This window comes from Aethalodelphis obliquidens, unplaced genomic scaffold (assembly GCF_003676395.1).
Source record: "Aethalodelphis obliquidens isolate GAN/ISIS:26980383/991018 unplaced genomic scaffold, ASM367639v1 scaffold54, whole genome shotgun sequence".
NCBI classification, from domain to species: Eukaryota; Metazoa; Chordata; class Mammalia; order Artiodactyla; family Delphinidae; genus Aethalodelphis; species Aethalodelphis obliquidens.
The window spans coordinates 14,135,945-14,150,946 of record NW_020837998.1 but is presented as its reverse complement, the minus strand read 5'-3'; the positions used below and the strand labels follow the sequence as shown (position 1 = coordinate 14,150,946).

At 41.4% G+C, this 15,002-nt stretch overlaps 2 protein-coding genes across 3 annotated transcripts; one reads left to right on the top strand and one right to left on the bottom strand.

Moving 5' to 3' along the window:
• Window positions 1-227: 227 nt before the first annotated feature.
• HNRNPH2 (heterogeneous nuclear ribonucleoprotein H2) lies at window positions 228-6,078 on the bottom strand. Of its 2 annotated transcripts, none has more exons than XM_027086106.1 (2): window positions 5,950-6,078; window positions 228-2,521 (listed from the first exon to the last, which is right to left on the bottom strand). In XM_027086106.1, exon 2 carries the CDS (start codon window positions 2,466-2,468, stop codon window positions 1,119-1,121), a length of 1,350 nt encoding a protein of 449 aa, XP_026941907.1. In that variant the 5' UTR covers window positions 2,469-2,521; window positions 5,950-6,078; the 3' UTR covers window positions 228-1,118. The 2 variants fall into 2 exon arrangements, with proteins under 2 accessions (XP_026941907.1, XP_026941909.1); XM_027086108.1 differs by having other exon boundaries at window positions 5,962-6,050.
• Window positions 6,079-6,190: 112 nt separating this feature from the next.
• GLA (galactosidase alpha) lies at window positions 6,191-14,883 on the top strand. The gene is made up of 7 exons (XM_027086109.1): window positions 6,191-6,601; window positions 9,344-9,518; window positions 10,684-10,861; window positions 11,439-11,530; window positions 12,957-13,118; window positions 13,582-13,779; window positions 14,503-14,883. Exons 1-7 carry the CDS (start codon window positions 6,393-6,395, stop codon window positions 14,767-14,769), a joined length of 1,281 nt encoding a protein of 426 aa, XP_026941910.1. The 5' UTR covers window positions 6,191-6,392; the 3' UTR covers window positions 14,770-14,883.
• Window positions 14,884-15,002: the final 119 nt, after the last annotated feature.

Sequence of the window (15,002 nt, the reverse complement as noted above, 5' to 3'; positions counted from 1 at the left end):
TCTGGCAATACAAATCAGAAGACTTAAAAATGTGTGGACCTTTGACTAAGCAATTCCACTTCTAGGAATATATCTTAGAAATAATTAATGATATGTGCAATAATGTATTATAAAGATGCTAAGGTATATTTATAATAATTAAAAACAATTTAAATTTCATCAGCACAGGACTGTATAAAAGAAATGGCTCATATGATAGAACATAATAAAAATCAAGCTATACAAGATTTTTCCAGTTTTCAAAAGGAAGGTTTATTTAACAAGTTTCACTTAGTACAATACATCTAATGGAAATCACAATACAAGGAAAGATTTAAACCAAAGCCTCAGAATTTCATACAAACGACATGACCAAACTCCTAAGTATTGGTATTACATCTCAAAATTGTCCCAGAGCGTTTTTTTTAAAAAAAAGTAAAAGTGTACACTCACGTGCCTTATAGGATATTAAACCGAAAAGCTAGAATTAACAAACATGCCAAATGTTTTCACTTTAAATCGTAGACACAGCTCCTATATTTGAGTTTTACAGAAAAGCATGTTTCTCAACATGCATCCAAAGTTTTCAGTGTATTGTGGTATAAGAGCAACATTTAACATAAGTGAAATTGCTTTAACCTAAATACGCTTACTGCTTAGGTACACTCCTACAACATAACTAACTTGAGGAAAGCTGAAAGTTGTTTTAACAGTTATGGTCAATACTGAACTTTGTTATTACATCCTAGGTGAATGTTTCAGTGTTCAAAATTACTGAGCTTGAAGTTTTAAAACAATCTTGACTTCCACTTTACAGTAAGCATGAATCACAAGCCTGTAATGCAAAACCGTTAAACTTAATTTTTGTTTGTTTTCTTAAAAAAAAAGGAGAAAGCAAAAGGAAGAAAGGAAGGAAGGAAGGAAGAAAGAAAGAAAGGAAGGAAGAAAGAAAGAAAGAAAGAAAGAGGGAGGGAGGGAGGGAGGGAGGAAAAAGAAAAGGAAGCTAGCTGACCAAGAGTGATCAGAATCAACGATATTTCCCATCTACCAATCATACTGGATATGCCTGACATCATTCCTATTCTAGTCAACTCCCATAAATGCACGGCTGTTATTTGTTGCTGTTTAGTACTCCTTCTCTAAGCGAGGTTTGATTGATAGTCACTGGAGTTTTCCTGCAGAACTTGGTCATATCCACTCATACTGCTCTGACCACCATAACCACCTCCGTAACCACCACTCAGCTGCTGGCTAGCAGGACCTCCGTAACTAGACTGGTTGGATATGCCCATCCCTCCCATCATTTGGCTACCATAAGCACCACCACTTGCCCCTGCTGTAGAATTCAAAAAGAGCTCTACGTAGCTGTGATCATAAGCACCCCCACTTGTGCCTGCGGTAGAATTCAAGAAGAGCTCCACGTATCTGTGTTGCATGTTAGCTTTGTCTTTTGCCATAGCTGCCACAGCATCTTCATGAGTAGCAAATTCAACATCTGCCTCACCAGTAACTCTGCCATCGGGTCCAATTTCAATGTGTACTCTCATGGGGTTAAGAGGTGAGAAAAAATTGTAAATATCATTCTCAGTGGCTCTGTAAGGTAATCCCCTCATGTGTACACAGTGCCCTGTGGTGCTCTGAAAACTGGACCCACCATCTCCATATCTATGATCAGACATTCCTGAAAAACAGTAATTGAGGTCTCTTCCAAATCTATCAGACCCAAAGCCATACCCATCATTATAGCCACCATAGTCATCATAGCCTCCATACCCTCCACCATAGGCACCCCGCCTCATCCTTTCAAACCCAGCCCCTCTGCCAATGCTATTATACCCCCTGCCAGCCCCTGGCCTATCATAGGGACCCGGCCGCTGCATAGCCATGAGCTTTCGAGGGGGATCGTAGTGGGTTCGCACTTCAGCTCGGCTACTCTTGAAGATTTCAATGTACCTGTGCCCTATTCTTTCCTTGTGTTTCTTTAAGGCCTTTTCAGCTATCTCCTGTGAAGCAAACTGCACAAAGGCCTCCCCTGTGCTCCGCCCCTGAAAGTCCACCGGCAGTGTCATCCCATTTGGCACAATTTCCAACCCAGAAAAGAACTGAACAATCTCTTCCTTGCTACAGCCAAATGGGAGTCCTCTAAGCCGGACGAAGCCATCATTGGCAGTATCAGGACTATTTGGACCTGTATGCTTCAACACCCAATCCATTTCAACACTGTTGGACTTGAACACTTCAACGTATCTGTGTCCCATGGTTTCTCTGTCCTTCTTCAGAGCCAATTTCACTTCATCTTCGGACTCAAGTTCGACAAACGCTTCACCACTTGGTCTGCCTTCTCTGGTGTAGATGAAACGAATACCTGATGTGCCATTTTGGATTTTGCAATCGGAGAAGAAGCGCATCACTTCATCAGCTGAGCAGGACCAGGGCAGGCCCCTGACCTTCACCACGAACCCCTCCCTGCCTTCTGTGCTCAGCATCATGGTGACTGTTGGGCTCTTGCTGGCAGGCTCGGTTCAGTGTAATTTCGGTGTAGCTGAAAAAAAATTAAGACTAATTGTCATGGAAAAATGTTCACAATACAGTAAGAGAAAAAACCAAACTATTAACAGAAAGCTCAATTACGCTGATAGCTTTTTTGTAAGGCATCTGTATAAACAAAAAGACTTCACCAAATTTCTAAGTCATTCATTCAACAACTATTTATTTGATACTTATTATGTGCTGGATACCATTAATGGTGGCTATTTCTGGACAGTGAGATTATGGGAGCTTTCTGTTTCAGAGAATGTTTTCTTTGGCCATTTCTGTATGTTCTAAGTTTTCCACATTGATCATATATAAACACATAGTCAGAAAAGATATACAAAAGATGAAAAGATATACAAAGTGAATGGCAAGTGGAAGACGTCAAGAAAGATGGTTATATCTGATTACATAAAAATGAAAAACTTCGTTACATCAAAAGATTAAACATAAAAGACAAACAATACACTTCAGAAGATACCTACAACAAATACTATCCTCATTATATTAAAAAACTCATACAAATTAATAAAATCACGGAAATATTAAGGCCAAAGAGGTAAGTGGAAAAAAGACATTATAGAGCATTCACACCTTCATTTTACATTTTTCAGTTGCCAGGTCCAGTACTTGGCTCTGGCATACAAGGTTCAATAAGCCCAGAAAGGGCTTATGGTCCTACAGAGGCACTGTACATCTTTACTAAAGACAAAAAGGGCAAATAAACATTATCCCTGCTATGACATAATTCTGTGCAGGGTGAAAGGGTGTTATAAAGCAGGGACTGGTTGGTCAATTCTATCAGTATAGAATGGTTAAATGAAAGGACTACCTGGTTCAGGGATCTCCAAATTCTTAAAATTATGATGGAGCATAAAATAGAAGGAGGCAAGGCAAGAGATAAGGCTGACTAGGTAGAGATCGATCCAGGAGTTCTTTTGAGACAGACAAAGGCTAAGGACATTTTAAGGGTTTTAAACAGGGGACTGAGGGGAGAAAAGTGAGGAGAGGGAAGTGAAGGGAGGAAAAAGAAGGAAAGTGAGGGGAGGAGAGTGAAGTAATCAGAACCTTTCAGAAAGATCACCATGGCAACAGTGTGGCAGTCACAGAGGGGATTGGGGTGACACTAGCAAGAGCAGTTAGAACTCTGTCTCTTAGAGATATGTTAAGGGATTCACCTAAGGCAACAGCAGTTTAAAAAAAGGGGGGAGGAAAGATATGATCTACACATTCAAAGCAGTGGACTCTGTGGGACTTGGTTAACAGATTAAATATACCAGCAATACAGATGTGAAGATACAGGAGAAGAGTCTGGGAAATGTTCAAACCTCATCAGTCATCAGAAATACAAGTTAAAACCAGAATTAACTGCCATTTTTCACCCATCAACATAGTGAAGTTAAGCAGGGAGGATAAGTCAATACTGATATTCAGGGTTCACAAACTAATATACTCCCAGAGGAGTGAAAGTTCATACAGTATCTCTGGAAAGCAATTTGGAAATATGTATCACACCTTTTGATACAGTAAACCCACTTCCGGTTATGTGCCCTAAGGAGAGGATCTGAAATTCAGACAAAGATTTATGGAGCTATATATTCTTTGAAAGGTATTTTACTAAGAAAGATAAAATATTACACACTTTAAAAATTATAAAACTAATAACATGAGAAATTACTTATGCTATAATCTTAAGTGACCCAAGATCATAACTGTTTTATAATCTCAACTATGAAAAAGATATATGTTCACATATCCTTTGATCATGCTAGAATTCCTTCCATGAACCTGGTCAACAGAAATACTCACAAATGTTCACCGCCACACTGTTAGCAATGGCAGAAAATTAGAAACCTAATTATCCATCAATAGGGGGATGGCTGAGTGAATTATATTTTATCCTTAAAACAGAATGCTGTGCAGCTGTTTAAAAAAAAATCTGCCCTGACCTAGGAAGATTTCCAAAATATATTAAATGAAGGAACATGTAGAGTATGATCCTGCTTATTTTAAAATATAAGCAGGCACATATACATGTATGCAAATTCACAGAAGTTCTGGAAGCATTTAAGTTGTTTTCTGAGAAAATGAACACTGGCAGGTAGGAAGAGTGTAGTGGAATTTCACTGTTTATCCTATATACTTCTAAATAGTTTAATTTTTAAAAGTCACTGTAATTGGAATTAAAAAGACAATGTTACAAAAGTACATGCATGGGGAATATGTCACATGTTAATAGTGGCTACTCTAGGTGGTAGGTTTATAGCTTTCTCAACTTTCTTTTTCAATTTTTTGTGCATTCTTAATTTTCTACAGAATAATCACTTTTATTTCAGCAAAAAAAATAACAGAAAACAAATTTAAATGTTTACTTTTCTGGGATTTAGTATAGCAAATTTGATAAAATTTTCAAATTTTGTATGTGCATGGCTTATCTGACATGGTCTGGGAACACTGGGCCTCTTGGAAAGAAAGTACAAAGTGTACTAACTGCCCTAAAACTACACTGAGGATTCAAGTCAACATTCACTAATTGCCTATTATGTACCTAGAACACTGCACGTGCAGTGGTAACAGTCTTCCTATAGACCTTTTTAGGTCTGAGTGACAGATTAACGCCCTGGTTTTTGCTTGCCTTATCTCTTGGACGACCCATCCCATTTAATGTCCCTGCAGCCCTCTAGGCCTTAACATCCCCTCTGTGGTGGCAGGGAGGTTCTGCTTCATCACTGTGTCTCCTGGGAAGGCCACGAGGACTCTGTTGCCTGAAGTAGGAACCAGGATTCCATTTGTGAGTTAAGAATTTGTGCATTTATGTGTGTGTTATATACAGATGTTTTACAGACCAAAATGCTGAGTAGTTATCTCCGAGTGATGAATTACGTGTATTTTTTAAAATTTATAGCATACTATTATTTTTCCAAAGTCCAAAATTGAACACGTAGATTGTTATAAGCCGAAAAATAAACGTTATTTAAATATTTAATTCAGTAAAAAAAATTCATTGGGCGCCTCGGTCAGGCACGCAGCATTTGCCTAGATGTGCCTCCCCCTACAGACAGACAGACAGACAGACAATCAGGCACTGGAGACTGGGTGCCTGAATGGACGGACCAGCATTCAGGCCACTGGACTCAAGATCTGCTTTTCCTAATCCAGGGACGTGGTTTTCAAATGCTTTCCAGCTTACGGTTTCTCTTAAGGGTCCTTTGAGACCCGCCCAGACAGATAGATATACAAAAAACACAGACACAGTCACGAGCGTCCACCATTTCCCCACCAGGCGCAGCAAAGGCGGCTTCCCGGCACTGAGATGGGGGGAGGGGGGTGCGGGGGAGGGGAAAGCAGGGAACGAAAAAGGCGGAGGCGGCCCGCGGACCCCGCTTTGGTCTGCATCATCACCACCCCCGGGTCCCCGTTTCCCACCCACACACCAACCTCTAACGATACCGGATAATTTTCCTCTTTCTTCCCTCAAACGGCTTATAGCGAGACGGTAGACGACGACCAGAACTACTTCTGCTCACGTAAGCGTTTGGTCACGTGAGGATCTACGTCATGTGAGATCTGGGTCACGTGAGCACCGCTCGGCTCTAACTCGGGATTATTAAAGTGCCGCACTTCCTTCTGGTACGAAAATAGGGCGGGTCGATATCCAGAAAGAGAGAGAGTGGTTGGTGGCGTCGCGTCTTCTATGACTGGTCATTGGTCCGCCTCTGGTGATAACCGTCCCAGTTGCCGGAGAAACAATCGGGTCAGGGCTTAATAACTCACCGGTGATTGGTGATGAGGACGAAAGCGGGTTCCCCGGGCCGCCTCTGCCTTTTTAGCTCTTAAGGTTAAATTTAAAAGCCCAGGTGACTCGTGGAAATCTGTGCTGCATGATGACAGCGACGGTGAAGCTGGTGAGCAGAGTCCGGCGGCTGGGCTGCGTGCTGGCCTTTTGCTTTCTGGCCCTGTTTCTCTGGGGGCTCCCTGGGGCCCGGGCCCTCGACAACGGCTTGGCGATGACCCCTACCATGGGCTGGCTGCACTGGGAGCGCTTCATGTGCAACGTGAACTGCCAAGAAGAGCCGGATTCCTGTGTCAGGTATCAGCGATATTGGGTACCCGCTTCCCTTCGTCTTTCCGTGTATTTGTCTGGCTGTGTTTGGAGGGGTGGAGGGTCTCAGCGAAAAAATTTGAGCCCGAGGGAGAGCTCCCCTGTTGCTGCTGCTTTTTTATCCCCAGCAGACTGCCCTGGATGGGGACTAGTCCTAAATTCTCTCCATGTGACCCCTCTTGGCGTGGGAGTCCGGCCAGCGACCTCTGCTTCTCCACCTCTCTCTGCTTGATCATCCAACTAAGGACTTTCTCCATTTACCATCCAGTTCCGTTCAGACCCTTATTGAGAGCTGCTGCTCTGTCTCTGCCGGGTACTAGCAGTGAGGACAGCTGTGGTGAGTAGGAGAGACAGAGGACTAAGACGAGTGCCGTTTCTTCCCCTTTTGGGGTCACGGGTTCCTTGGCTGTAACTGGAGGGAATTTAGAGTGACCACGGAGTCTCTGAGATCTCCCCACCCCGTAGCCCTTGGGTATGGCATGTGCTTGGAAGGTTGAAGTGGAGGATCTTTATCTGTGGAAGGTGGATAAGACAGGTATTGATCCTTTCTGACCCACACATCCCTCGTCTGTAAATTGGGAAAACAACTCATCTCAGGGAACGACTCTGAGGTTAGGTAAAATAGTTCTTATCTCACACAGGTTGGCTTTCAATTAGATAACCCATTTAAAGGACAAAGTACAATGCAGTACCAGACTCCTCAATTAGGCATATAGAAGAAATGTTCTTAACCTGGAATCCATGGGAAAATTAATGCAAATCTGCAAATATGAGTATGTATGTTTTTCTGAAGAGAGGATCTTGAGCTTTGTTCACATTCTCAAAGGGATCCGTGACCTAGAAACAGTTAAGAATCACTGATAGATATTGTTTAAAACATAATAAAGACACCCTTGTTGCAAAGGCCCCTCTGTAAGCAGCGGTCATGGTAACATCCCAGTGGCCATAAGTTATTCCTATGAATGTCTTTACAGATGAAGTCAGGATGTTGGTCAAACATGACAATTAATTGGCTTGCTAAGTTTCAGACTAAATCCATCCATCGTGACCCTGGGGTAAATTATGGCCATCACATATTTCTTTTTTTGTCTCTTCCTTTTTTCCTAAGTGGTGGTTGTCTTATTTTTGTATCTGATTGTATAATTAATGCATGATCATGGCAAAAATTGTAGATGGTAAAGAAGAGTATAATAAAAATAAAGATTCCCCTCATTCCACCACCCAGAAATAATCATGGTTAAAATGTTAATATATGACCTTTCAATTTTTTTCTATGTAAATAAAAACAGATTTCTTTTAAAGTGATTTTCAATAAAAATGAGATCACGTTTATGTTGTGAGCAGTTAACCACAAGACTGAAGTCTACCTGCCTGGGTTCAAATTCTAGCTTATTATTACTTAGCCAGGTGATCTTGGGCAAACTAAGTACCCTTTCTAAATTAAACAGTGAGTGCCTGGCACAGAATAAGAGCTTTAAAAGTTAAATTGACTCTTTGCATGGTTTCTTTTCTGCAATTTGTTAGTTCCCTATTTTCCATCTGGTATGTTTGGGGTTCTTTTTGTTTGTTTACGTTTTGGTTTTTCTTTGTTTTTGGTCTATCATATGTTGTGAATACAGTGGTTCTTCTTTTTTTTTTTAAGCCACGCTGCACGGCTTGTGGGATCTTAGTTCCCTGACCAGGGATTGAACCTGGGCCCTCAGCAGTGAAAGTGTGGAGTCCTAACCACTGGACCACCAGGGAATTCCCAATACAGTGGTTCTTGCTGTATTTTGGTTTTGATATTTATGTGTCAAACATCAGGTTTTTCCTTTATTATTTCTGGCTCCGGCATCATGCAGAGAAGGTTCTTTCCTACCTGAAGATAACATAGTCATGTATATTTTGTACTAGTATTTTTATGTGTTTTTAAAGTATTTAAATCTTTAATCCATCTGGACTTTATTCTCCTGTAAGCAGTACTACATTTAATATATACTAAATTTCATGGTATCAAATGGCTGGAAGGATCTCTTTCTGAACTTTCTCTTTGATTCCATTGATCTGTGTATTCTAATGCTAATGGTACTACACTAGCTTCATTTACATTTTGTAGACTGTTCACCTGTTTAATCTTTGAGGTGAACTTTTTGAGTCATGTTGCGAAGTTCCTTAAAAAGTCCTTTGGGGATTTGTCCAGGGTTTTATTAAATGTCTAGAAGTGTATAGGGAGAATTACCTTTTTTTTAGTATTGAGTTTTCCTATTCAAGAGTAAAAGAATGTCTCTCCATTTATCCAAATAATTTGGGAACATCATAGTTTTATTCAGATGAGCCCTGCACATAATTTTAAAATTACCTCTAGGTATTTTAGGTTTTATCTGTTGCTTTTTTGGTTTCTCTTGTGAATGGTGTCTTTTTCTCCGAATAGGTCATTGCTGATATCTAAAGAAGCTGTTGATTATGTTAACTTTGTAGTTTTACTTTAGTAAACTGTCTTCTTAATTCTAATAGCCTTTTCAATTTCATGTATTTCTCATTCCTCTTTTAATTGTTTGGCGTTCTTAGGGTAGAGGGGAAAGGAGTGAGAAGAAAAAGGGCCTAGTCCAGTTTACCTTGCATTGGTTGTGATTACTGCCAAATTATTACTGGGTTGAAAAATAAATTGCAAAACCCCAAGATGCTTAACAAATAGGAGTACCCAAGCATTTGTTTAATGAATTGTAATGATTCTTGGAATTTCTCTTTCAGTGAGAAGCTCTTTCTGCAGATAGCTGAGATCATGGCCTCAGATGGCTGGAAGGATGTAGGCTATGAGTACCTCTGCATTGATGACTGTTGGATGGCTCCCGAAAGAGATTCAGAAGGCAGACTTCAGGCAGACCCTAAACGCTTTCCTGGTGGGATCCGCCGCCTCGCTAATTATGTGAGTTTATAGATAATTCTTTTTCATTCAGGAGACTATAAGCACTTCTGTACCTAAGCTTGCTCAGAAACACTTAGAAAGTAAAATAGCTGCTGTTATCCAAACAATGGATTCTAAGGCTAATCAGGTGGAATTTTCATCCCATCAGCAGATCTATGTTTTGCAATAGTTCTTGAGGCCCATCTTGAAGGAGTTCTCCTTTTGTGGAAACAGGTGAATTCTCTAGGAGGAAAAAGGAACTTGGTTCTTGACATGTGTGCATGTATTTCCATATAAGCTTTGAGCAGCTATCACAGTGGTACTATAAACTAGAGTTTTAGAAGATAGAAGGGATATATTCTGGAGATTGTTAAAGAGTAATAGAGCTGGACACTAGTTAAAGGTAGTGAAGAGTGATACTGAGTACAATTCAGTACTACTGCAATGGGGGGAAGAGCCAAGCTCAGTCCCAAATACACCAAAGAGGAGTGGGGTTTTATAGCCAACGAGCAGATTGTGGGGGTCAGTGGATGGAAAATTACTAAGATGAGACATCAGGAGGAGGGGAATTCTTGCTAAAGGCAGGCTGAGGACTTGGACATCAAGGGTGGGGCATAAGGAATTTGATCAGATATCAAAAGGTGGGGAGATGACTTCACAGGATTCTTGCTAAAACTGGACACGGAAGACCAAGGTAGAGGCCTACGTGAGAAGAGGTTTCAGAGGGGCCTAAGGTTTGGTTAAGGAGAGTCTTTGTCCAGATAAATCTATCATTGACCTGAAAAGGTAACTTTTAAGATCCCATCAGAGCCCGCACACCACAACAAAGAGTAGCCCCTGCTCGCCACAACTAGAGAAAGCCCACGCACAGCAACAAAGACCCAACACAGCCAAAAATAAATAAATTTATAACAAAAAAAGATCCCATCAGAGGAAGATTAGAGCAACTGAAAACTTTCCCTTCAGTTCTATGCTATAGTTACATGTATAGTTTGAACTCAGCAGAATTGGAGACTTTGCTCTTTATCTTCCAACAAACTCATCTGGATAATTTTGGGGGTTTTGGGATGGGGGCAAAGCCCCCCAGTACCTGGTGAAGTGTACTGGTCTCTGCCTCCAGCCTGGAGTGGTTCTCTCTACTTCATGATTGCCCTTCTACTGAGGTGACTCTTTTCTCTCATTTCAGGTCCATAGCAAAGGACTGAAGCTAGGGATTTATGCAGATGTTGGAAATAAAACCTGTGCAGGCTTCCCTGGCAGTTTTGGATACTATGACATTGATGCCAAGACCTTTGCTGACTGGGGAGTAGATCTGCTAAAATTTGACGGTTGTTACTGTGACAGTATAAAACATTTGGCAGATGGTATGTTTCATTCAAAAGATTTATTAGTTAGCCATGAGCAAAGGGCAGAACTTTGAGGCCAAGGTAGCTGAGCATCCAAAGTACTAATCCTCACGTTGGAAATACCCAGTCACAATACTGGAAATAATTATTCTCAATGTGCCAGAGCTCCTGCCTCTTCTCTTCTTGCAGTTTGTCCATGCATTTGTTCATTCACGCATGTAGAATCCACATGTGCCTAACCACAGCTAATACCATGCACTTTTAATTCAAGAGGGCTCTGAGTTAATTACAAATAGTAATTGTAACTCTCCATCCATCACTTGGAAAAGCATCCAGAATGTCAAACAGTCACAGAGAGAGGAGCATCTTCATTCCTGCCTCTCCTCAATATATGCACCATCCCACACTGTCTCCTTGGAACAATCCCAGCAGTCTGTGCAGTACTACGCACAGTGTAAGCACAGAGCAGTCACCTGTCTCTGCTGCTGGTTTAAAATATAAACATGGCCCTTCCAGGCAGCCTCTTTTAAAAATATACAGCCCCAGCTGGAAATTCCCTTCTTTCCCTTATTTTACACATTGTTTTCTCATACAGGTTATAAGCACATGTCCTTGGCCCTGAACAGGACTGGCAGAAGCATTGTGTACTCCTGTGAGTGGCCCCTTTATATGTGGCCCATTTTTAAGGTGAGCTAGTGAGCACAGAATCCAATAGAGCCTTGCTGATTTTCAGAACTCAAGAACAAAGGAGACGAAGGTCCCTGTCAAAGCCCAACCCTACTTAACACTCTCATCCTACCATCTCTCCCAGGATCCACCCACTTCTCACCATCCCCACTGCTATAATTGGAGACTAAGCTACCATCAATTGGGAAGCCAGTCATCTTTGATTCTTCCTTTTGTCTCTCGGTTCCCAACCTATCCACCAGCAATCCTCTTAGTACTATCTACAAACTATATCCTGAATCAACCCACTTCATTATCATGTTAACCTATTCAGTTTCCTTCTAAGGGCTTAGCACTATATGGAATTATTTGTTGATTTGCCTATTGTCTGTCTCCTCCATTAGAATGTAAGCTCCAGGAGGGCAGGGACCTTGTCTGACTTTATCACTGTATCCCTACCATATGGTAAGTGTTGAATAATTATTTATGGAATGAATCCCTGTTGTCTCCTTCTAATCTCTGCAAAATTCTCTCACCTCTTTCTCAACATCTTAAACCTCAGATATCCCACCTGCCTATCTACAAACTTTTATTCATTCCTTCAACAAATTATATGCCTAGGATTCAAATTGCCTTATCATATGCTTGCTAAGTCCTGTGTAATTTGCAGGTTTTACTTATTAAAATCATTTTAGTTTTTTTTATTGAAGTATAGTTGATTTACAATATTATATTAGGAGATCGTTGTATTTATTTCTGATTATAAAAGGAAATACATGTTCATTTTGGAAAAGTTTGAAAATACAGTGAAGTGTGACAAAAATTAAAATCTTCCATAATCCCAGTACAGTAGTCCCCCCATCCATGGTTTTGCTTTCTGCAGTTTCAGTTACCCACAGTCAACTGCAATCTGAAAATATTAAATGGAAAATTCCACAAATAAACAATTCATAAGTTTTAAATTGCACACCATTCTGAGTAGCATGATAAAATCTCGCACCATCCCACTCCATCCCGCCTGGGACGTGAATCATCCTTTTGTCCAGCGTATGCATGCTGTGTACGCTACCCACTGGTTAATACCTGTATAGGAAAAAATGTAGTATATATACAGTTTGGTACTATCCGCGGTTTCAGGCAACCACTGGGAGTCTTGGAATGTATCTCCCGCAGATAAGGGGGGACTACTGTACCTAGTTACCGTTTGGTAAATTTCCAGCAAGAACAGTGTTAAAGCCATTTTAAGTAAGATTTTAAGTTATATAGCCTACTTCTGAAGCAAACTTCTTACAACGAAATTCCATTATAATAAGGATTTAGCTCTCCTCATGGAGACCTTTAATCTGTAAACTAAAGAGGCTACGAGAGCCTTTTTTAAACATGATTGTTTTCCTATCACAAGAATATTAGTAGAAAGTAAACAGAGGAGTTATCTCTGTTTTCACAGCCCAATTACACAGAAATCCGAGAGTACTGCAATCACTGGAGAAATTTTGCTGATGTTTATGATTCTTGGCAAAGTATAAGGAGTATCTTGGACTGGACAACTTCTAACCAGGAGAGCATTGTTCCTGTCGCAGGACCAGGAGGTTGGAATGATCCAGATATGGTAAGAAACTGAGCCCTCCTGTTCAAGCTCCTGCAGTGGACCTGTTTCCTACTTGACACTCAAGATAAATCAGAAGGGAGAAGTTCCTGGGAGCAGGCTTTATGTGAGAGTACTCAGAGCAGGGTGCCCTGGAAGGTGACTTGTCTGTATGTCTAGGCAACTTTAAGAATGTTTTGTCTTATCTCACTTGAATTCTTTTTTTAAAAATCTATTTATTATTTATTTGGTTGAGCCAGGTCTTAGTTGCAGCAGGTGGGCTCCTTAGTTGCGGCTTGCAGGCTCCTTAGTTGTGGCAGGCTGGCTCCTTAGTTGTGGCAGGCTGGCTCCTTAGTTGTGACATGCATATGGGATCTAGTTCCCTGACAAGGGATCGAACCCAGGCCCCCGGCGTTGCGAGTGTGGAGTCTTAACCACTGTGCCACCAGGGAAGTCCCTCACTTGAATTCTTCATTCTTTGTCCCAGTTGGTGATTGGCAACTTTGGCCTCAGCCGGGATCAGCAAATAACTCAGATGGCCCTCTGGGCTATCATGGCAGCTCCATTACTCATGTCCAATGACCTCCGACACATCTGCCTTGAAGCCAAAGCCCTTCTTCAGGATAAGGATGTAATTGCCATCAACCAGGACCCCTTGGGCAAGCAGGGGTACCGGCTTAGAAAGGTACAGTAAATAATGTTCTATGGGACAAACTAGGAATTGGCCAGGAACATCTTCTCCTGCCTTTTAGTTTACAATTCATCCAAATGTTTATTTGGGGTGTGTATTTTTTTATAAAGTTATTTAATTAATTAATTTATTTTTGGCTGCTTTGGTTCTTTGTTGCTGTGCGTGGCTTTCTCTATTTGCGGCGAGCGGGGGTTACTCTTCGGTGCAGTGTGTGGGCTTCTCATTTTAGTGGCTTCTCTTGTTGTGGAACACGAGCTCTAGGCACGTGGGCTTCAGTAGTTGTGGCACGCGGGCTCAGTAGTTGTGGCTCACGGGCTCTAGAGCTCAGGCTCAGTAGTTGTGGCACATGGGCTTAGTTGCTCCATGGCATGTAGGATCTTCCCGGGCCAGGGCTCGAACCCGTGTCCCCTGCATTGGCAGGCGGATTCTTAACCACTGCGCTACCAGGGAAGCCTGGGGTGTGTATTTTAAGATGGTTTAATATCCAAGTACCAAGTCTGTCTTGCACCTAAATCTGTTACATTGGAGGATCTGCACTGATCTTTTGAGAATGTTTTTTTTAATCTTGATATCATAATCAGTAATGAGGCTCCCTTGTGCTAATTTTTCCTAGAAGTGCTCGATAGTTCTGATTATAAGACTTAATGCCACAACTAACAAGGCAGCTTATTGCTAGTTACCAAGCTATCACACCTATTTTCTTGGCTTACTTTTCAGGAGGACAACTTTGAGGTGTGGGAACGCCCTCTCTCTAACTTAGCCTGGGCTGTGGCTATGGTAAACCTGCAGGAGATTGGTGGACCTCGTTCTTACACCATCTCTGTTACTTCCCTGGGTCAAGGACTGGCCTGTAATCCTGACTGTCTGATCACGCAGCTCCTCCCTGTGAAGAGGAAGCTTGGGTTTTATGAATGGACTTCAAGTTTAAAAACTCAAGTAAATCCCACAGGTACTGTTTTGCTTAGGCTAGAAAGAGCAAGCTAGACTGCATTAAAATGCTTCCTTTAAAATGTATTATTTTGTTGCCAAAGTGACTACCCCACTTTTGTCCACCTTCATCTGTTCTTATTTCTTTGAGTAAAAGTTTCTACACTTGAGCTTTTTTGTTGTTGTTGCTGTACGCGGGCCTCTCACTGCTGTGGCCTCTCCCGTTGCCGAGCACAGGCTACACTTGAGCTTTGTGATGATTACCACTTCTAAAGCTATCTGGAGAACAT

What these genes read in the sequence shown, in the direction of transcription:
- HNRNPH2 (XM_027086106.1), bottom strand. Translation starts at nt 2,468, where the DNA reads ATGATGCTGAGCACAGAAGGCAGGGAGGGGTTCGTGGTGAAGGTCAGG.
- GLA (XM_027086109.1), top strand. Translation starts at nt 6,393, where the DNA reads ATGATGACAGCGACGGTGAAGCTGGTGAGCAGAGTCCGGCGGCTGGGC. An exon ending in GAGCCGGATTCCTGTGTCAG is followed by an intron (nt 6,602 to 9,343) that starts GTATCAGCGATA and finishes TTTCTCTTTCAG; the next exon opens with TGAGAAGCTCTTTCTGCAGA. An exon ending in ATATGTGGCCCATTTTTAAG is followed by an intron (nt 11,531 to 12,956) that starts GTGAGCTAGTGA and finishes CTGTTTTCACAG; the next exon opens with CCCAATTACACAGAAATCCG.